Below are 22,815 nucleotides of genomic sequence, written 5' to 3'. Positions count from 1 at the left end.
CTTATTACTTCTTTGAAAGTTGTGTGTACTGTTCTCTTGCAGAAAAAGACATTCTACAAAAAGCTTGTTGCAACTTGGCCGGTAGGTGATCCAGCTCTATATCAGTAGTTGCTAGGCAGAAACAACTAGAAGAATATGCCCTTTAGGTGGCAGTATAGTAGCCAAATCATAGGCGTTTAAATCACAGCTTATTGTCAATGCAGAATATCAAGTAATTTATTGCATCATATCAGAAGGAATATAATTTAGTATTTTGAAATGATTACCCAGTCTATGTACTGTATGTACGGTTGTTTATCCTCAGAGATTGAAGGGTCCTCCAGGGCCGCTTGGCCCCCCTGGGGATGCTGGACCTCCTGTGAGTAAATGTACAACTGTATACTGTATGTCAGTATCCCAACATTGCTCATTATTAGACTCTACTGATTGACACATCACTCTCATAATGCTTGTTCACTGACAACAGAGATTGTTTGTATTCCAGGGACCCCCGGGAATTACTGGAAAACAAGGACGAAAAGGAGATGGAGGAAAAATCGTAGGTATCTCCATTTTATCTGAATATGACCAGAGTCTACACCAAGGCATAACTTGTTTTGCCTGTGACTTGAAACTCAGTCAATGATATGTGGACACGAGTGGAAATTTAATTATATGCATGTGATCACCCAAATAAATTACAGATTCATTCCAATTGGCAGTTCCAACCGTGAGAACACAGGATAAGTATCTGTTAAGCGTGTCTATACGGTATGCTGAATGTTGCTGTTAACTACAATTACTTCAACTCTGAGATCTTAAAACAGAGCAGTGAGGTGAAGCTAACCCATCTGCTGTTTCTATTCCCCCTCCTCTGCTATCACAGAATGTTAACAACACTGAAATAGGATCACAGGATGCTGTTAGATGAGTCAGATGACTGCTTCCACACTCCACAGTATCATAGCAACACCCACTTCAGGCAACAGGTCAACGCAGTGCTCTCATTAGCATTCATTGGAGATCTGAGTCCAAAAACCACATACTGCTTTTGCTTTCAGCACTTCTGTTTGTGAAGCAGCAGCACTTTCATGGAAATGAGCATTTCCAGTGAGTGCCCAGGGCGTCATTAGTATAAGTGTTAACAGCACCTTAGTGCTTGAGCTCTTTTTCAATGATCATGCGTCTGAAATGCATCACCGCTAAGTGTTGCTCTTTTTGCCCTGGCACACTGCTACTGCTGTGAAGCCCAGTAATGCAAAGCTGTCCCAGACAGACGGTGTCAATAGTGGCGCTACACAATGGCAGCAGACTGGGCAAGCTGTCCACATCTGATTGCCAGTGAACCCAGCTGACACACTGAAGGAACCACTTTCACCACAGTGTTACCTCAGCTGTGACACAGAAAGTGCAGAAAGCTGTTGTTCTGATTGTACACAACACCACTATCGGGGTTGATCATTATCTGCTAGTCTTGTGTAGCCAGACGAGACGCTGTACCCTCGCATTTGGTCTGCATCCTGGCTAGAAGAACTTGGAAGCCTGTCACACGAGGCTACTTGTCTGCTAACCAATGAGGGGAAGCCACCCACTGAAATCTATACTGGCCATTGACGGAATAAACTACTATACAATTTAATAAAAAAATTGTGAGGGTCGCTTTCAGTCTTGAACTGGACTTATCATGGCCCTTGGGCTGCATGTTGTCTGCCATTATCATTGGCTATAGGATTGAGCACACTGAGTCCGAGACTGAATTCCTCATCTTATGCTGTCCGAGACTAAATTCCTCATCTTATGCTGTCCGTGTCTGTATTCAAGGGTGCTCCTGGACCACCAGGGATGCCCGGGCCTCCAGGAAGAACTGGGAGTGATGGGATTGATGGTATAAATTCTGATGATGGCTCTGCAGGACCACCTGGGGAACAGGTATGACACATTTAACAAAGACTGAATAGTTTTCATGTGTTATACATCAATAGAGACTGTTCCAGTGTCAGTGTTGTTGACAGAGCTCTCTACTTGTACTAACAGGGTCTCCAGGGTTACAGAGGAGAGAAGGGCAGCAAAGGGGAGCTGGGTGAGTGGGTAAGAATGGCTAGGACTTCTAACGTTATGTAGATTATATCTTAGTTTGACCAATAGAAACACATTAGATATCAGTGGACAGATGACAGACACTCAAAGTAAATGTTTTAAGCAGGGCAAACTTATTACTGTCCTCTGACCATGAAAGTTTCATTGTGACTGGAAATTTCAGCACTGCCAGCTGCAGTATATGCCGTCAAGCTTTCCATCGATTGGTTGTGCAATAAATCCCTGCAAGGCCCAATTAAGAAATGTTTTGTAGGCTAGACATTCATACCAGTATGTCTTGCCACCAATTATTTGTAACAGTAATTCTGTGTATTGTTAAGGGTTATGAGGGGGAACCAGGACCCCAGGGAAACAGAGGCCGGAAAGGAGACAAGGTCAGACTGAGTGTCTTGTTTTCATGGAACTAAATGTTCTCACACTTGAGTCTTTTTCATCACTGGTTCCGGAGCTCTGCTGTGAACGCTAATTTTCATTCCAACTAATCCCAGATTGCTATCGGTTCAGTTCAATGAGCAACCCAATCACACATTGAGGGATTCATTTGAAGTTCATAATGGGTTTCAACATTAATTCTAACTTGTGTCTTTGTTGTTGTCAGGGGAATAAAGGAAACAGAGGGCTCATAGGGATCACTGGATACATAGTGAGTAATACCTACCTTTGAATATTGCTATTTCATCAGATACGATACATCAGCTGTTTGATACTGAACCCTCATGTTAAGTATGAACATGTTGAAGTATGTTAAGTGTTTAAGTAGTTCTTTTCATGCTGTGTAGGGAATACCTGGAGCCAGAGGACAACTGGGATACCCGGGAACATCTGGACCTCCTGTGAGTATATTAAAACAGTTACAACACAGTTATTTACCTGTCTTCTGAAAAATGTCTGCACTGTCTTGAGAGAGTATTTTCTGTTATTAAGGGAGACATCGGTGGCATTGGTTTTGTTGGATCCCCAGGCCCTCCTGTAAGTTATTCTGCTTCACTCTCAATTGGATCATGCTCTGAAATGAATGTCAACCAAGTCACCCAAGCTGCTTATATGAACCTATACATCTCATTTTCAGGGCAAAATGGGGCCAAGAGGGCCAAAGGGGGTACCAGGAGTCAATGGACCACCAGTAAGGACACATTTGAGCATGACATTGTAGGTATTGAACCACATGTGTCAACAGCCCTGTCTAATCTCGCTGTCTGTCATTAGGGCCAACCAGGTGAGCGAGGCCTAAGAGGACCACTCAGGCCTCAGGTGAGAATTAACCTTCCTGAATTGAAAGCTGAATTGACATCCAGGTAAATGTACTTGTCCACAATTCATATTATTGTCTCTCTTTCCAGGGAGAGCCAGGTCCTGATGGGATTGTTGGATTCCCTGGCGTTCGTGGACCTCAGGTAGAATCAGATGTTTTTTTCTCACTCTCATTGATTTGGTCATGCTACATTTACTCACAAGAGAATATGCACAATACATACATCTGTGCCAGTGATCATAGACCATCTGAAAATAATTGTAGATTATCAATTCACATTTATCTTATTATTATTATCTTTATTAAGTTTTGAATGTGTCCACAGGGGAAAACAGGTGCAGATGGGCCGACAGGTCCGAAAGGGGATCCCGTGAGTATCAATCAAGGCTGAATCATTTATTTTTAAAGCATTTATGATGAATGTTTCCAGAAATTTGACTTGTAATCTACAATCTTACGCAATCCTTCATGTTTTTAAACAGGGTGACGCAGGTGATGAGGGAAATATAGGAGAATCCGGACTCCCTGGGCTTCACGTAAGCACACATTAATGTACACGTAAGAATTGAAAACTCAAAGCAATGTATTTTATTAAACCAATTATACTGAAAAAGTAATTCACAAACTTGGCCTCTGTTTTTTCCTTCTTATCAGGGAGCCAATGGCAAACCAGGAAAAACTGGACCCTCAGGTGACCCAGTAAGATTACTTAAAGCAATTTCTTTATTTTGTGTTGAGTTGATATCTAAATCTTAAGTATTTAACAGTAATCATGTTAAGACTATAAGGACATGTAGTTTTGTCCCACAAAGTAAAAATTCCATGATACAGTAGTTGTTTCTTCCTGTCCCTGAAACTTCCTGTCCCTGATACAGTAGTTGTTTCTTCCTGTCCCTGAAACTTTACTTACTCTGAAAATGTCCTGTGCGGGTTTTCTTACTAATTCATATTCCCCTTCATATCCAACCGCCTAGTACTAACTGTGTAGCCGTCTTTGTTTGTCTGTCTGTCCATGTTCACCTTCCTCCTGTAGGGGATCAAAGCATCTAAGAGAAGTGACAAGGGTGACCCAGGATTTAAGGGGGACCAGGTGAGTGGACATTATGCACATGGCTAACATTACTACATACAGTATAGAAGTTGCTTCATTTTATGTGACCCTACTCTTCTGTCAGACATGCATCTGTTAGCAATTGACCTCCTTCCATCCCTTCACTGTGCATTCATTTAATTGTCCTCCCTGATGGGCAGGGTCGACCCGGGCCTCCAGGTAAAAGAGGCTTTAAAGGCAGAGGAGGAGCCTCAGGGCTGCTAGGTAATGTTGGACCAGTGGGGCCCCCTGGATTTCCTGGAACCACAGTAAGTAGAACCTCTTTAATCTGATCACTGCACAGTACTGTAATGGGATGGAATATCATTACACCTGTTCAGATCACCATATCCTGATGTAATGGTACTTTATCTATCTGTTTCTTCAGGGTTATGATGGAATCATTGGGGAGAATGGTAAGCAGGGAAAAGATGGGCCAAAGGTAAGAGCAGTCTGGAGGTGGAGCTAACATACCTTGTACAGTACTTATCCAGATTGACTATTGTATTTTAAAAATCTGGCCTTCTGTCTTTGCAGGGTGGCAGAGGTCCTAGCGGTGGGCCAGGCGTTGTTGGACCTAGAGGTGATAAGGTACTAGAAGAGCTTGCAATTTCTGTTGCTATCTGCCACTTATCAATCTTGTAACATTGTTTTGATCTCAGTGGTGCGTACCAATCCAGTAGGAGATGTACTGATGCTGTTGTTTGTTGGTTTCTTAGGGGCGAGAAGGTCGAGTAGGATTTGTCGGTTTGCCAGGGCCTTTTGTAAGTGGGAATAGCATAGTCTTCATTTACGAGACAATTCAGAATGATCAAGGTCAAGGAATGATTGACTTTCATCCATCGTACAGTGGTGAAATACTATTTTTACCTTGTTTCAAGTAAACATTATCACAGATTTCTGATTTTAGATGTGACTACCAGTTTTACTATAGCTTGATATGTCTGTCCTGTCCACAGGGAGAGATGGGGAAGTCAAGAGACAGAGGAGCTGAAGGAGAACCCGGTATTAAGGTTCCTAAGTACCTACACTTCTTATTCTGTCTATATAGTTTCCTGCCATCATCAGTAGAGAAAAATGCACTCACACCATAGATCTATACACCAGACCATTGAAGAACAGATCTGATGCTATAACATGGTATATATTGAGACCGGTCAGTATGTTTGAGGTCTTGTTTTCATCTAACACTTGGGTTTGAATCACATAGGGGAGGACTGGAATTCCAGGAGTCACTGGACTGAAAGGGCTGAAGGTAAAACAAATATTTTATTTATGGATGCAGTTATTTTCACTCCTTGCCACACCTGCACATGCACATATTACTAAGGAGGGCCAGAGTTCAGAAAAGTGCAATGGAAGAGAACATGAAAACAGAACAATTGTCTCTCTCCACTCAGGGACTTCAAGGCTATCTAGGAGGTAGGGGACTGGATGGAACACATGGACCCCCGGTAAGATCCCATCATACTGTATGTGTCCTGTGCCAGAGATGGTCCTGTTTTTAATTCACTCACAGGTGTGGTTTGACCATGATCCCTGTCCTCTAGGGACCCATCGGAGGAACTGCATCTGACGGGGATACTGGATCTACTGGACTAAGGGTAGGTATTCTACAACTTCAATTATTATTTTCTATTGTTGGCTTTTTGGTCATTTTTTTGGGACTACTAGACCTTACATTTGTGATACACTATATATACAAAAGTATGAGGACACCCCTTCAAATTAGTGGATTCAACCTTTTTCAGCCCCACCCGTTGCTGACAGGTGTATACAATCAAACACACAGCCATGCAATCTCCATAGACAAACATTGTCAGTAGAATGGCCTTACTGAAGAGTTCAGTTCCAACAAGTCAGTTCGTCAAATTTCTGCCCTACGAGAGCTGCCCCAGTCAAATCTAAGTGCTGTTATTATGAAGTGGAAACATCTAAGAGCAACAACAGCTCAGCCGCGAAATGGTAAGCCACACAAGTTCACAGAACGGGATCACTGAGTGCTGAAGTTTGTAGCGTGTAAAAATTGTCTGTCCTCGGTTGCAACACTCACTACCGAGTTCCAAACTGCCTCTGAAAGGAATGTCAGAACAATAACTGTTCGCTGGAGCTTCATAAAATGGGTTTCCATGGCCGAGTAGCCGCACACAAGCCTAAGCTCACCATGCGCAATGCCAAGCATCGGCTGGATTGGTGTAAAGCTCGCCGCCATTGAAGTCTGGAGCAGTAGAAACGCATTCTCTGTAGTGACTCCACCTGCCCAAATCCATAGTACCAACTATAAAAGCTGGTGGAGGAGGAATAATGGTCTGGGGCTGTTTTTCATGGTTCAGGCTAGGCCCCTTAGTTCCAGTGAAGGGAAATCTTAATGCTACAGCATACAATGATATTCTAGACGATGCTGTGCTTTCAACTTTTTTGGGAAGGCACCTTTCCTGTTAAAGCATGACAATGCCCCCGTGCACAAAGCGAGGTCCATACAGAAATGTTCTGTTGAGATTGGTGAGGAAGAACTTGACTGGCCTGTACAGAGCCCTGACCTCAACTCCATCGAACACCTTTGGGATGAATTGGCACGCCAACTGCGAGCCAGGCCTCATCGCCCATAATCAGTGTCCAACCTCACCAATGCGCTTGTGGCTGAATGGAAGCAAGTCCCTGCAGCAATGTTCCAACATCTAGTGGAAAGCCTTCACAGAAAAGTGGAGGCTGATATAGCAGCAAAGGGGGGACCAACTCCATAATAATGACCATGATTTTGGAATGCGATATTTGACGAGCAGGGGCCACATACTTTTGGTCATGTAGTGTATATTTATATATGATTTCATAGGGAATGGTGGGGAAGACTGGGGCACCAGGGATTCAAGGTCCAGTTGGGAAGAGTGTGAGTATTGTACTGTTCTTGGCTATACACGCTAATTTACAACAGGCGATGATAAAAATGATCATACTGACCAAGCATGGGGATATTATTTGTCAACAGGGGGATTCTGGTGGTAGAGGGATCACTGGTAAGCCAGGAAAGCCAGGAGTCAGGGTAAGTCCACGTTACCCCATAAACATTCTCTAACTCTTTTACTTAGCTATGTCTGACAAAGCAGTTGTGTTTGTCAGTGTATCAGCACAATCTTTTTTGTCAGTTTGTTTTACCATCCTTTACATAGGGTGCAAAAGGTAAAGAGGGTCCGAACGGCCTTCTGGGAAATCCTGGCCTGAAGGTACTGAAATGGACCTCCTAAAATACAAAACATTGAAAATGGTTTCCCATAAAGCAATAAAGGTGTTATAAACTGTTTAGTAATACTATAGTGTGGACATAGCTTACTGATATGTTGATTTCGGAAGGGAAACAGAGGTCAAGAAGGTTCGAAGGGGAAACGCGGAAGTCCAGTAAGTGTCAAATTAGTTCTATTCTCAGAGCTTTATAAAGTGTGTCTGACTGAATCTACATGGAGACTCATGACATCTTCTCACATTGTGTTTCAGGGCGTGCAGGGATTGACAGGGATACAGGGATACAGAGGAGCTCCTGTAAGACTAAGCCACATTTTAGTCATTGTAACAGGGGCCATTTTTTTTAATATACACAGCAATTCAAAAGTTTTGGTCACTTAGAAATGTCCCTGTTTTTGAAAGAAAAGCACATTTTTTGTCAATTAAAATTACATCAAATTGATCAGAAATACAGCGTCGACATTGTTAATGTTGTAGCTGGAAACGACACATTTCATTATGGAATATCTACATAGGCGTACAGAGGCCCCTTATCAGAAACCATCACTCCTGTGTTCCAATGGCACATTGTGTTAGCTAATCCAAGTTTATCATTTTAAAAGGCTAATTGATCATTAGAAAACCGTTTTGCAATTATGTTAGCACAGCTGAAAGCTGTTGTTCGGATTAAAGAAGAAATAAAACTGGCCTTCTTTAGACTAGTTGAGTATCTGGCACATCAGCATTTGTGGGTTCAATTACAGGCTCAAAATGGCCAGAAACAAATAACTTTCTTCTGAAACTCGTCAGTCTATTATTTTTCTGAGAAATTAAGGCTATTCCATTCGAGAAATTGCCAAGAAACTGAAGATCTTGTTCAACGCTGTGTACTACTCCCTTCACAGAACAGAGCAAACTGGCCCTAACCAGAATAGAAAGAGGAGTGGGAGGCCCGGTGCACAACTGAGAAAGAGGACAAGTACATTCGAGTGTCTAGTTTGAGAAACAGACGGCTCACAAGTCCTCAACTGGCAGCTTCATTAAATATTCCCTCAAAACACCAGTCTCAATGGTCATCAGTGAAGAGGCGACTCCAGGATGCTGGCCTTCTAGGCAGAGTTGCAAAGAAAAAGCCATACCTCAAACTGGCCAATAAAAAGAAAATATTAAGATGGCAAAATAACACAGACACTGGACAGAGGAAGATGGAAAAAAAGGTGTTATGGACAGACGATTCTAAGTTTTGAGGTGCTTTGATCACAAAGAAGAACATTCATAAGACACAGAAAAAAATGAAAATATGCAGGATGAGTGCTTGACGCCATCTGTCAAGCATGGTGGAGGCAATGTGATGGTCTGGGGGTGCTTTTGTGGTGGAAAAGTGGGAGATTTGTACAGGGTAAAAGGAATCTTGAAGATGGAAGGCTATCACTCCCTTTTGCAAAGCCATACCCTGTGGACGGCACTTAATTTCCTCCAACAACAGGACAATGACACAAAACACAGCTCCAAACTATGCAAGAACTATTTTGGGAAGAAGCAGTCAGCTGGTGTTCTGTCTATAATGGAGTGGCCAGCACAGTCACCTGATCTCAACCCTATTGAGCTGTTGTGGGAACAGCTTGACCATATGGTACGTAAACCGTGTCCGTCAATCCAACTTGTGGGAGGTGCTTCAGGAAGCATGGGGTGAAATCTCTTCAGATTACCTAAAAAAATGGACAACTAGAATGCCAAAGGTCTGCAAGGCTGTAACTGCTGCAAATGCAAATTGAGGATTCCTTGATGAAAGCTAAGTTTGAAGGAAACAATTTTTATTTCAATTAAAAATCATTATTTATAACCATGTCAACATCTTGAATATATTTCCTATTAATTTTGCAACCAATTTCATGTATGTTATTATAAAAAACAAAGACATTTCAAAGTGAAACCAAACTTTTGAAGGGTAGTGTATATACAGTTGAAGTCGGAAGTTTACATACACTTACTGTATGTTGGAGTCATTAAAACATTTTTTTTGTGAACAAACTATAATTTTGGCAAGTCGGTTAGGACATCTACTTTGTGCATGACACAAGTAATTTTTACAACAATTGTTTACAGACAGATTATTTCACTTATAATTCACTGTATCACAAGTCCAGTGGGTCAGACGTTTACATACACTAAGTTGACTGTGCCTTTAAACAGCTTGGAAAATTCCAGTAAGTTATGTCATGGCTTTAGAAGCTTCTAATTGACATCATTTGAGTCAATTGGAGGTGTACCTGTGGATGTATTTCAAGGCCTACCTTCAAACTCAGTGCCTCTTTGCTTGATATCATGGGAAAATCAAAAGAAATACCTGAAGGTACCACTTTATCTGTACAAACAGTAGTACGCAAGTATAAACAACATGGGACCATGCAGCCGTCATACCGCTCAGGAAGGAGACACGTTCTGTCTCCTAGAGATGAACGTACTTTGGTGCAAAAAGTGCAAATCAATCCCAAAACAACAGCAAATGACCTTGTGAAGATGCTGGAGGAAACAGGTACAAAAGTATCTAAATCCACAGTAAAATGAGTCCAATATCGACATAACCTGAAAGGCCGCTCAGCAAGGAAGAAGCCACTGCTCTAAAACCGCCATAAAAAAGTCAGACTACGGTTTGCAACTGCACATGGGGACAAAGATCATCATTTTTGGATTAATGTCCTCTGGTCTGATGAAACAAAAATAGAACTGTTTGGCCATAATGACCTTTGTTATGTTTGGAGGAATAATGGGGAGGCCTGTAAGCTGAAGAACACCATCCCAGCCGTGAAGCATGGGGGTGGCAACATCATGTTGTGTGGGTGCTTTGCTGCAGGAGGGACTGGTGCACTTCCCAAAATAGATGGCTAATGAGGAAGGAAAATTATGTGGATATGTTGAAGCAACATCTCAAGACATCAGTCAGGAAGTTAAAGCTTGGTCACAAATGGGTCTTCCAAATGGACAATGACCCCAAGAATACTTCCAAAGTTGTGGCAAAATGGCTTAAGTAAAACAAGGTCAAGGTATTAGAGGGGCCATCACAAAGCCCTGACCTCAATCCCATAGACAATTTGTGGCAGAACTGAAAAAGTGTGTGCGAGCAAAGAGGCCTTACCAACCTGACTCAGTTACACCAGCTCTGTCAGGGGGAATGGACCAGAATTTACCCAACTTATGGTGGGAAGCTCGTGGAAGGCTACCCGAAACATTTAACCCAAGTTCAACATTTTAAAGGCAATGCTACCAAATACTAATTGAGTGTATGTAAACTTCTGACCCACTGGGAATGTGATGAAAGAAATAATAGCTGAAAGAAATAATTCTCTCTTCTATTATTCTGACATTTCACATTCTTAAAATAAAAGTGGTGATTCTAACTGACCTAAGACAGGGAATTTTTACTAGGGTTGAATGTCAGGAATTGTGAAAAACTGAATTTAAATGTATTTGGCTAAGGTATATCTAAACTTACGACTTCAACTGTACCAATAATCCTGAATATTTACACTTCCGGTCAAAAAATTTGGAACACCTACTCATTCAAGGGTTTTTCTTTATTTTTACTATTTTCAACATTGTATAATAGTGAAGACCTCAAAACTATGAAATAACATATATGGAATCATGTAGTAATCAAAATAGTGTTAAATTTATCAAAATATATAGTTGATATTCTTCAAAGTAGCCACCCTTTACCTTAATGACAGCTTTGCACACTCTTGGCATTCTCTCAACCAGCTTCACAAGGTAGTCAACTGGAATGCATTTCAATGAACAAGTGTGCCTTCATAAAAGTTTATTTGTGGAATGTCTTTCCTTCTTAATGCGTTTGAGCCAATCAGTTGTGTTGTGACAAGGTAGGGGGGTATATAGAAAATAGCCCTATTTGGTAATTGACCAAGTACATATATAGCAAGAAAACCTCAAATAAGCAAAGACAAACGACAGTCCATCATTACTTTCAGACATGAAGGTCAATCAATCCGGAGCATTTCAAGAACTTTGAATGTTTCTCTGCGCAGTCGCAAAAACCATCAAGTGCTATGATGAAACTGGCTCTCATGAGGACCGCCACAGGAATGGAAGACCCAGAGTTGTCTCTGCTGCAGAGGATACATTCATTAGAGTTACCGGCCTCAGAAATTGTAGCCCAAATAAATGCTTCAGAGTTCAAGTAACAGACACATCTTGACATCAACTATTCAGAGACTGTGTGAATCAGACCTTCATGGTCGAATTGCTGCAAAGAAATCACTACTTAAGGACCCCAATAAGAAGAAGATACTTTATTGGACCAAGAAACACAAGCAATCGAAATTAGTCAAGTGGAAATTTGTCCTTTGGTCTGGAGTCCAATTTGGGAATTTTTGGTTCCAACCGTCGTGTCTTTGTGAGACGCGGTGTGGGTGAACGGATGATCTCTGCAGGTGTATTTCCCACCGTAAAGCATGGAGTAGGAGGTGTGATGGTGTGGGGGTGCTTTGCTGAATACACTGTCTGTGATTTATTTAGATTTCAAGGCACACTTAACCCGCATGGCTACCACAGCATTGTACAGCAATATGCCATCCCACCTGTTTTGGGCTTAGTGGGACTATCATTTGTTTTTCAACAGGATAATGACCCAACACACCTCCAGGCTGTGTAGAGGCTATTTTGCCTAGAAGGAGAGTAATGGAGTGCCGCATCAGATGACCTGGCCTCCACAATCACCTAACATCAACCAAATTATGATGGCATATGTGGGAACTCCTTCAAGACTGTTGGAAAAGCATTCCAGGTGAAGCTGGTTGAGAGAATGCCAAGAGTGTGCAAAGCTGTCATCAAGGCAAAGGGTGGCTATTTGAAGAATCTCAAATATAAAATATATTTTGATTTGTTTAACCCTTTTTTGCTTACTACATGATTCCATGCGGTATTTCATAGTTTTGATGTCTTCAATATTATTTTACAATGTAGAAAATAGTAAAAAATTAAGAAAAACCCTTGAATTAGTAGGTGTTCTAAACTTTTGACCGGTAGTTTACTACACTGTCCAAACACCCTGGTTTTAGCACTAGACTAGAGAATGTCGTGTTAAGTACTTGAATTCAGAGTTTATATTCTTAATGGTGTGTATTGATCTTATTTATACAGGGCATAGCAGGCAATATAGGACCATGGGGTGAGGTGGGCCTCCAAGGGCCACCAGGGGACAAGGGGCCCCCAGGATTAGTTGGGCCCCGTGGAGTTGTAGGTTACCCAGTAAGTTACCTTGACGATTTGATTGATTGCTGTATTCTCAACGATTGTGGGGCGATTGACATTCTCTTTCATTTTGATATCTTCACATTGTGAATGTCCTTAAATTCTAGGGTAAAGATGGACCGCAGGGAGGTATTGGGCCATTGGCAGACAATGGGGATAAGGTACAACTATACTCTATACTACTGTATATTCTGTCATTATCCATGTCATTGGGGCATCAGCTGTATCCAGTGTCTTTTTATAATCCTCTGAAATATCCTGTGTTTGTGCAGGGGTCCAGAGGAGCTATCGGACAGAAGGGAGTTGCTGGTGTCGATGGTGAGGAGGTAGATTGATTATACTGTATTGATTATTTAGTCATTGTATTTATTCTAAATCTAGATTTGGTAATCCAAAATACAGGCATAAGATTGACTAAAGAGTCTGATGTAAATCCATTGATCCTCAATGGGTAGAGACAATGATTGCATAAGAAGGGACAAGTGTTGCTGTGCTTTAGGGCTCGACTGGATTGTGGGGTCCAATGGGTCCACCAGGACTGAAGGGGCTACCGGTGAGTATCACAGGATTTATTGATCATGGTTGACAATAACTGTGATATTCAACCGACAAAAGGATCAATATGACATTTTAATATCTTAGGGTGAAAAGGGAAAGATGGGCGCTCAGGGGGAAAGAGGTGGAAAGGGGATCCAGGGAGACAGAGGCAACCAAGGTCAACAAGGACCAAAGGGCCCACTGGGGAAAGAAGTAGGTGTTGTGTTTTTTCTAAAAATGTGATTGTGATGGCTCAGAATCAGTCTTCCTGTGAGTTTACAGTATATCTTTAAAAAGGAGCTAATGCTGGTGTCCTCTGATTCACAGGGATACTTAGGGCCATCAGGGGACAGAGGGAAAGAAGGAGCTTCAGGACTTAAGGTGAGTCACAAACCATCAAACAAGATCATTTTTTTCAACCCCACATAAATCCATAAATTTGATTGAAATGAGATGAGATTCCTGCCTGATTTCTGTGTCTCCTGATGATGTGGATGTGTCTTGACAGGGCCAGCCGGGCATCAGAGGCCCTACAGGTCTCGCTGGGCGTTACGGACCAGGGGGCAACACCGGAAGAGGCCATGCCAAGGGAGAGAAGGGGCTCCCCGGAACCACAGTAAGTGTTGTTATGGTACCACTATTTGTAAATATACAGTACAGTATGAAGCTGAAATGTTGCTGAGAAAGATGTTCTGGGTTGGGAATGAGTGTCTGACTGGTGTGTTCTCTCTGATGTTATAGGGGCCTCCTGGAAGGTTTGGGCCTCCAGGCTTAGTTGGACCAAAAGGACCAACAGTAAGGACAGATTTCAAGGCACATTATTTAGAGTTAATTTAACCTGAGAATACATAATAGGACACTTAATGTCCTGTCATTGCAGGGTTTACCAGGAAAAAGAGGAGTCGATGGAAAAAGTGGACTTGGTGGACTTAAGGTGTAATGCACCATTCAATCTGTTACATTTACATGACCATGTTAGTCATTTAGAATATGCGCTTATCCAGATACCTTAAGGATGTTGAGTAATTCATAGTTTAACCAGTTTATATGGATTTGATTTACCATGATGCAATTTTAATACAATTTGTGTTTGATCCCAGGGAGATTATGGGGAGAGGGGAAAGACTGGGGCTGGTGGTATCAAAGGAGACGCGGTATGTTTTGCACTGCAACTTTTAAATAAATAACAATTCAACTTTTTTTCATCATTTTAGCCTCCACATCTACTCCCCTTCTCCTTCCTTTATGTTTTTCTCAGGGATTGCAAGGTCCAAGGGGGAAGAAAGGAGAGTCTGGAACAGGAGGCAAAATGGTGTGATATTTCATTTTGATTTAATACAGAGTTTACTAGCTGTTTTTGATTAAAGTTTTAATATGTTTTGTGGATGTTTGTACACAGGGGACATTGGGAAAGAGGGGGTTCACCGGGTCTCCAGGAGGTAAAGGCAGATCTGGGCCTGCTGGGGCCCCTGGAGAGAAAGGTGGTAAAGGAATAGAAGGGCCAAAGGTGAGAGGTTGTGTCATGCAGTACACAATCCCTCTTGAAATATCACACTTCATATGAAGTGGCTTTGTCTGACCTGATTTTCTCATTTATCTTTGATGAAGGGATTGCATGGCAGCCCAGGAAAGAGGGGAGGCAGGGGAGTTAGAGGCAAACCAGTGAGTTTAATCAGTTCTTTCTTTCAATGCTTGCTCTACACTCTACCAAACCCTCTCGCCACAATCAGAGTTGGGTAGGCTACTTTCTAAATGTAATCCATTAAATTTACTACCTACCTGTCAAATTGTAATCAGTAATGGAGTTTGGATGACCCAAACTCAGTAATGCACTCTGATTACTTTCAGTTACTTTTGGATTACTTTCCCCTTTAAGGAATTAGAAGAAGACAAAAGGGATCCATCAAACGCATTTGGTGTGTCATCATAGCAGTCTCTGACTTATTTTCAGATTTGCTCAGGTGGAACAAACTTAAACTTGCCTCTTTTTCAGCACTGAGTTGAATGTCCTTGAGGAAACAAAAAGGTGTCAATGTATTTTTTTTACAAACATCCTTTGTGAATTTAACATGTAATCCAAGAAGTTATCTAGTTTTTTAAAAGTATCTTTAATCTGATTACATTTTTTAAAACCTTTATTTTACTAGGCAAGTCAGTTAAAAACAAATTCTTATGTTCAATGACAGCCTAGGAACAGTGGGTTAACTGCCTGTTCAGGGGCAGAACGACAGATTTGTACCTTGTCAACTCGGGGGTTTGAACTTGCAACCTTTCGGTTACTAGTCCAACGCTCTAACCACTAGGCTACCCAGCCGGACACAATATTTTAGCTGGTAACGTAAATTATTACAGCTACAGTTTTTTGCAATCAGATTACATATAATCTGTTACTCCCCAACCGTGCCCACAAGGATTTCCCCCACAATGTATTGAAGCGAAGAGTCAATAGTACAATTTTAACTTTTCTTCTGTGCCACATTTTCCTCCTCTTGCTTATAGGGAGAAGAAGGCCCATTGGGACCGGATGGACCAGTTGGAAGATCTGGAAAGCCAGCAAGTATCCCTATAGGGCATGATCCTATCACAGAAAATACAATATAATGTGTTATGATGATGTTGATCCTATTGAGGTGTTTGTTACATTGTCTTTTCTATCTCAGGGACTTGCTGGTTTGGATGGATTGCTGGGGGTTGAAGGAAATGAAGGAGATAATGTAAGCATTGTCTGGTTCCCAAGCATAACGTATATATTTGTCAATCAGTAGCCCCAGGACATATTGTCTAATAGATCTTCCTTTGATTCTATTTGTCTCCAGGGTGATATTGGTTACAGAGGAACCCCTGGGAGGCCTGGTCTACCAGGGAAGATGGTGAGTGAAATATAGACTTGACTTAAGCATAGTGTTTTTAAGGCTGTATAAGTACACAGTATGTTGGAACTTGATGCATCCCTACTCTAATGATTAATGTTACAGGGTCAAAGTGGACAACCTGGATTGAGTGGTGGTCACGGAGCACCAGGGTCAAAGGTACGACCTGTGTTTGACTAATTGAGATATCCAACAGTGCATGTACATAGAAATACAACAAGAGCTATTTAGCCAAACATCTTTATTTTGCCATGGTTTACATTCAGAACCTTCCACCAATGTTTTGTCAAGGGTCATCTTGGATCAAAAGGAAAACGAGGACCTGAAGGGCCAATGGGGCCAAGGGTAAATACATGTGAAACCTTTACGTTAATGTTTATAAATCCCTGTCTATATTCTCAAACATTTTTTCTTATGCTTGATAACTGAGCACTCTGATATTGCTATTTTGCATAGGGTATTCCAGGGTTTGGAGGAGCAAAGGGGAAGTTTGGCCAGCATGGATCAAAGGTGCTGTATATGTCTCAACACTCAATAACACCAACAGTATGTTATAGAGTAAAACAACAGTATTAGTTTTCTATGTGGTCACATCATCGCTCCTTTATATCTGTTATCTCTCAGGGTCAGGAAGGCGGCAGAGGCCTGCAGGGACATATTGGACCACGAGGAATCAAAGTAGGTCATTTGGAATGTATTTGGAAATCAATGAACCACACCTCATATTTAGAGAGCAGATGACTCATCAGTCTGTTTTCTTTTAGGGGAATTCAGGACTGCAGGGGAATAAAGGGCGGCTCGGCCCAAAAGGCATACAGGTTAGCTGGTGGTATCTCTTTTCCATATGAATTGTTTTAAAGGAATTATATCCTGATACATGTTGCACAACAGTATCAGCACAAATGTATTATCAGTTTATGTCAATGTATTGGTAATTTATAGGGAGACATTGGTCCTCGTGGTCCACCTGGGAAAAAGGGCTTCCCTGGTCTACCTGTATGTATTTTGTCCATATTTCACAAACCTTCTCAGAGTCTCTTCCAGTATAAGTTTGCTAAAATTCTGACATTTTGAAGTCTTGTTTGGTAAATTGTGTTTGTTTTATTTTACAGGGTCTCTTTGGAAATAGGGTAAGTAACCATTTCGCATTCTAATGTCTATTGTTGGGCATATTTCCATGGTTTCCATCTAAATTCACCATGCTCTTCACAGGGAATGAAGGGGATACAAGGAATGCCTGGAGTTAAGGGACTGAAAGGTGTGCGTGGACAACCAGTACGTGGAATTATATTATTCATTATAGACTTATGATACAAATTAGTAACAGTAACTTAATCATCCAGAATGCAGAGTACAGTACATAATGGATCCCATGTAAATGCAAGCCCCCATTTATGTCACAGGGAAAACCAGGTCCTCCTGGCCATCCAAGAAACAGGCAACCTGGAGCCCTTGGTAAAAGAAGAGGATTCAAAAAAGTTGGTACCCGATTTATTGTAATCTATACCTCTTTATTATACTGTAAAATGGAGGAATCATACGCCACAGTCCACACTAAATGTTTCCTCAAAACAATTGCATAACCTGCACTCCTGCACATAACTTGTTCTGGGATTCATCTGATGGCATTGAGGAGTTTATCACATCAGTCACCGACTTCATTAATAAGTGCATTGACGACGTCGTCCCCAGAGTGACCGTATGTACATATCCCAACCATGGGATTACATGCAACATCCGTTCTGAGCAAAACGCTAGAACTGCCGCTTTCAAGGAGCAGGACACTAATCTGGACGCTTGTAAAAATCCTGCTATGCCCTCCAACAAAATATCAAACAGGCAAAGCGTCAATACAGGACTAAGATCAACTGTGTAATCACAATCTCCATAGCCAATGTGAGTAGAAACTTTAAACAGGTTCATATTCACAAGGCCGCAGGGCCAGACAGATTACCAGTATGCGTACTCACAGCATGCACTGACCAGCTGGCACGTGTCTTCACTGACATTTTCAACCTCTCCCTGACCCAGATTGTAATACTTACATGTTTGAAGCAGACCACCATAATCCCTGTGCCAAAGAACGCTAAGGTAACCTGCCTAAATGACTATCGCACCATAGCACATATGGAACCATTAAATACTTTAAAGGCTGGTCATGGCTCACATCAACAACATCATCCCAGACACCCTGGATCCACATGACACAATCTCTATTGCACTCCAAACTACCCTTCCCCACCTGGACAAAAAGGAACACCTATATGAGAATGCTGTTCATTGACTACAGCTCAGCGTTCAACACCATAGTGCCTTCCAAGCTCATCACTAAGCTAAGGAGCCTGGGACTGAACACCTTCCTCTGCAACTTGATCCTGGACTTTCTGACGGGGTAGGCAACAACACATCCGCCACACTGACCCTCAACACATGTGCGTGCTTGCTTAGTCCCCTCCTGTACTCCCTGTTCACCCACGACTGCGTGGCCGTGCACAACTCCAACACCATCATTAAGTTTGCCGACGACACGATGGTGGTAGGCATGATCACAGATGAACATCAATCTTTCCCTCAACGTCAGCAAGACAAAGGAGCTGATCGTGGACTACAGGAAAGGGAGGGCAGAGCATGTCCCCATTCACATCGATGGGGCTTTAGTGGTGCAGGTTGAGAGCTTCAAGTTCCTCGGTGTCCACATCACTAAGGATCTATCATGGTCCACACACACCAACACAAAGGCTTAAAAGATTTGGCATTGGCCCTCAGATCCTGAAAAAGTTCAACAGCTGCACCACTGACAGCATCTTGTCTGGCTGCATCACCGCTGGGTAAGGCAACTGCTTGGCATCCGACCACAAGGCGCTACAGAGGGTAGTGCGTACAGTCCAGTACATCACTGGGACAGTATAGAGGAAGGCGCAAAAAATTGTCCAAGACTCCAACCACCCAAGTCATAGACTGTTTTCTATGCTACTGAACGGCACCAATTCACCAAGTCTGGAACCAACAGGACCCTGAACAGCTTCTACCCCGAAGCCATAAGACTGATAAATAGTTAATTAAATAGTTAACCAAATAGCTACCTGGTCTCTCTGCATTGACCCTTTTTGCACTAACTTTGTTTCATCACATACGCTGCTGCTACTGTTTATTATCTGTCACTTTAGTCCTAGTTATATGTACATATCTACCTCAATTACTTTGTACCCCTGTACATCGACTCGGTACTGGTACCCTGTTTATGTAGCCAAGTTATCTTTACTCATTGTGTATTTATAATTAAATATATTAATATGTATTTTACTTTTCTATTATTTCTCTTTTTCTCTCTACATCGTTGGGAAGGGTCCATAAGTAATAACTTCACTGTTAGGATGCACCTGTTGTTTACGAAGCATGAGACAAAATGTGATTTGATGATGCATCAGTCTTTATTTATTAGTTAAACCTATTGTGAGTCGGTTTTTGGATGGCCCTGTTTTCCCAGCAAACTCGGGCCATGACCAGGAGAACGCTTACCTCACTGCCTGACCAGAACCCAAGCAGCTCCATCAGCTGGCCTCAGGGCAGCAAAGACAGCCCTGCAACCACCTGCCACGAGCTGGGGCTGATTCGTCCACACCTGCAGGATGGTGAGTAGAGCTCAGCAGGTAGCAGTTACACTGACCACTGAGCTGATGTAGGTAACAGATCTAGTGAAAGCCAACCTCCTCACCTCCTTTTTACAGCTAGAGTCCTTTGTCCAGTAATATGTTTTGTAAAACTAACAGAGTCTGATCTTTCCAGGACACTTCTACATGGACCCTAACCAGGGCTGCCCATTTGATGCCGTGCAAGTCTTCTGTAACTTCACTGCAGGAGGGATGACCTGTATACCTCCTGTCCAGTCACAGGTAAGTAGCTGGTCCTGGCATCAGTCAGGACACTGGGGAAAGTGGTTGCACAGAATATCTGAGTATGAATGATTTATCTATAACTTTGCCTCTCCCTTGAGCAGAATATTAAGGAAGGCTTTCTAGTGAGCATCAATTATGGGTCACACCATTTCTCACTTACACGTATCGTTTTCATTTTGAAAAGGCATGTTGTGGTTTATCTTTCTATAGATAATAGGAAAATGGGAACCAGAAAAAAACATGTCAAAAAAGTATATCCAGTGGTTTAGCCAGCTTGATGGTGGCTATAAGGTAAGACATACTGCATGTTACATTTAGAATTCATCTATAACTACATTACTGTAACTGATCCAAATCATTTCCCCCTCCTACTGTAGTCGGAGTATGCTGGTCTTGATGTGGTCCAGCTCCGATTTCTACGGTTACACAGCCACTCTGCCTCTCAGCACCTGACCATCGCCTGCCCGTTTAACCACAATAGTAGAGAAATCAGGAAAAATGCAACAAACAGGGTTCTTCACTTTCTGGGAGACTCTGGTGGGGAGATTGGTTCAAGCTATATGACAGTATCGAAGAATGGTTGTGAAGTAAGACCCAAAGAACAATGTAACCCTTTATACACACCAAGTACATTTGTTGTTTTGTCAGCTAAAGAACAACTCATTCTACACAACCATTGTAATTCATGGCCTGGCCACTTGATGTCAGTAATGACCAATACAAAGACGACAGGGCGACTGCAATGTGAGAACAATGTTGTGTACTGTAATGAAAGCCGGGTATTTTCAGCTTGTTTTCCCATGTTTGTCACTCAGGTGGAGGTGGAGGTACGAGTGAGGGGAAGCACAGAAATCCACAGAGGGGACATGGAGCTGCTGCCCCTCAGGGATGTTCGTATGGAGGGAAGGGGAGACCACTGGGACACAGACCTCAGAGCTGTCCTGGGACCTTTGTGCTTTTTGTAGCCTTAGTTTATCCATAGAGAAGCAGCACGCTCTGACCAGTGTATGGGTCAAGAACATTTGGGTGCAATTCCTCTTCAGGACAAAAGAAAGAGATATCATCATGTTGTGTGATCGCTGTAGCATTTGTGTAATTGTGATAAAAACTAGAGCTATATAATAAAATGTAGTTTTAGAGTTATTTGTTAATCTTATCGTGTCTTTTATAAAGAAAAATATAAAGCTGTTGTGTTCATCTCCTGCATTTCTATTTTTTTGAATGATTCATTTCTTAGTGATGTACTGTGTATATATAATGCTTCAGATGAGATTCATGTGGATGTTGTATTTAATTGTTAAGATTTTGTAAGTATGTCTTTGCTATTATTTGATGTCTTGTTTTTTATTCCTGTCGACTAATACCTGAAGTCTTGATGAACACCAATATCTGGATGGTCTAAACTTCAAATTGTTATAAATTGAAATGTTACTTCAGATTACTTTACAATAACTTGAGCACACATTTTATGGTTTATACCTCAAATGCAGTAAACAGTAGTACACCCTGTTGTCACAAATGGAATTAACCAAAATATGTGCAATGAATTATATAAAATGGTTTTCTTAAGATGATGGAAAACTGTTGTAGTAGGCTGCTGAATTTATTACAGAACATAATTTGCAGGACAATAAACCCATGCTGGGTAAAAATGTTGTTCATACAGACAGTGTGCAGTAGGTTACACATTCATACATTCAGGACTTATGTGTAGGAATGTGTTCTCTCTTGTGGTGTCACTTCCCCATTACTCATCCTCTCCTACCATGCTTTTAGACCAGGGGTACTCAACTACTATTTGAGAAGGTCCGGTCACACACATTTCCTAGGCTGCAGTTTAAACGAATTTCCTGCAATTCTACACATTATGCCTCCTGTGTTCATATGATACCTGAGTGAGTCAACAAAATCAATGTGGTCCCCCTGGGGGTCAAGGACCCCATGGGCACAATCTGGCCATGATAACTACAAGGTTTAAATAGCTGATTAGCCTAATTGACCTAACATGGGCTAGTAGTTGATCAACTGGACATTTCTGACATGTTATATACTGTAGTTTACAAAGACTGTTGTTTAACATTCTGTTATCAATGTTCTCTCTCACCATTTTCCATGGTCAACATAACTTTGGTGACATTTTGCCTAAAGCTATGGAGGATAGTATCAGTGTGTCTTCTGACTGAGGTTTCTTACATGGACAACTTGGCATGGAAAATAAAAAGTAATTTCCCAAATTGCTCGAAAACCATGTAGACAGATTTAATTCACCATGCTATAGCACATGTTTAACATTATACCAGCGTGGTCTCATAGATGAAACGTAATATAGTAAACGTAAATCCAGGAAACTGACATTAGTATTATATGTTACATTTGGTGTGGTTACATAAGACAGAAGCTTACATAAGGCAAAAATGATATATAACGCAAACGTCTAGCATCCCAAAGGTTGCATGTTCGAATCTCGTCATGAACAACTTTAGCATTTTAGTATGCTGGGGATGACAGTGCCCTGCGCTGCCGCAGCGCTTTACCTAAGATGCCCACCATTTCAAACCTGGATGGTATGGGTGGAGAGGGCAGCAATGGAGAGAACCCTTGCAATGGAGA

The 22,815-nt window shown here is 41.8% G+C and overlaps 2 protein-coding genes and 1 long non-coding RNA gene across 3 annotated transcripts; all 3 read left to right on the top strand.

Moving 5' to 3' along the window:
• Positions 1–1,210: 1,210 nt before the first annotated feature.
• Positions 1,211–2,429, top strand: LOC135511737 (uncharacterized). Its single transcript, XR_010451308.1, has 4 exons — positions 1,211–1,628; positions 1,801–1,908; positions 2,014–2,059; positions 2,397–2,429. It is a non-coding gene; the product is annotated as an uncharacterized LOC135511737 (long non-coding RNA).
• A 171-nt stretch (positions 2,430–2,600) lies between these two features.
• On the top strand, positions 2,601–14,757 carry LOC135511465 (collagen alpha-1(I) chain-like). Its single transcript, XM_064932965.1, has 34 exons — positions 2,601–2,719; positions 2,856–2,909; positions 3,001–3,045; positions 3,146–3,199; positions 3,283–3,327; positions 3,417–3,470; positions 3,654–3,698; positions 3,811–3,864; positions 3,983–4,027; positions 4,362–4,418; positions 4,580–4,687; positions 4,807–4,860; positions 4,956–5,009; positions 5,138–5,182; positions 5,378–5,431; positions 5,629–5,673; positions 5,819–5,872; positions 5,969–6,022; positions 7,252–7,305; positions 7,405–7,458; positions 7,586–7,639; positions 7,767–7,811; positions 7,908–7,952; positions 12,792–12,899; positions 13,010–13,063; positions 13,175–13,228; positions 13,402–13,455; positions 13,545–13,652; positions 13,767–13,820; positions 13,948–14,055; positions 14,181–14,234; positions 14,320–14,373; positions 14,540–14,593; positions 14,698–14,757. The coding sequence occupies exons 1-34, from the start codon at positions 2,630–2,632 to the stop codon at positions 14,755–14,757; spliced, it is 2,025 nt and encodes a 674-aa protein (XP_064789037.1). The 5' UTR covers positions 2,601–2,629.
• Positions 14,758–16,108: 1,351 nt separating this feature from the next.
• LOC135511736 (collagen alpha-1(I) chain-like) lies at positions 16,109–21,786 on the top strand. The gene is made up of 16 exons (XM_064933214.1): positions 16,109–16,153; positions 16,256–16,309; positions 16,415–16,468; positions 16,601–16,654; positions 16,766–16,819; positions 16,934–16,987; positions 17,074–17,127; positions 17,252–17,305; positions 17,422–17,439; positions 17,522–17,584; positions 17,713–17,787; positions 19,797–19,941; positions 20,096–20,202; positions 20,416–20,496; positions 20,583–20,792; positions 21,021–21,786. Exons 2-16 carry the CDS (start codon positions 16,307–16,309, stop codon positions 21,168–21,170), a joined length of 1,176 nt encoding a protein of 391 aa, XP_064789286.1. The 5' UTR covers positions 16,109–16,153; positions 16,256–16,306; the 3' UTR covers positions 21,171–21,786.
• Positions 21,787–22,815: the final 1,029 nt, after the last annotated feature.

This window comes from Oncorhynchus masou, chromosome 24 (genome assembly GCF_036934945.1).
Source record: "Oncorhynchus masou masou isolate Uvic2021 chromosome 24, UVic_Omas_1.1, whole genome shotgun sequence".
Taxonomy (NCBI): domain Eukaryota; kingdom Metazoa; phylum Chordata; class Actinopteri; order Salmoniformes; family Salmonidae; genus Oncorhynchus; species Oncorhynchus masou.
This window is presented reverse-complemented; position numbering and strand designations above follow the sequence as displayed.

Bases quoted from the DNA above. Each gene is read 5' to 3' on its own strand.
- LOC135511465 (XM_064932965.1), top strand. From the start codon at position 2,630: ATGGGTTTCAACATTAATTCTAACTTGTGTCTTTGTTGTTGTCAGGGG. The intron at 3,328-3,416 runs GTGAGAATTAAC...CTCTCTTTCCAG, and splicing joins GAGGACCACTCAGGCCTCAG to GGAGAGCCAGGTCCTGATGG. The intron at 5,183-5,377 runs GTAAGTGGGAAT...TCCTGTCCACAG, and splicing joins TCGGTTTGCCAGGGCCTTTT to GGAGAGATGGGGAAGTCAAG.
- LOC135511736 (XM_064933214.1), top strand. The intron at 19,942-20,095 runs GTGAGTAGAGCT...TGATCTTTCCAG, and splicing joins TCGTCCACACCTGCAGGATG to GACACTTCTACATGGACCCT. The intron at 20,497-20,582 runs GTAAGACATACT...CTCCTACTGTAG, and splicing joins AGCTTGATGGTGGCTATAAG to TCGGAGTATGCTGGTCTTGA.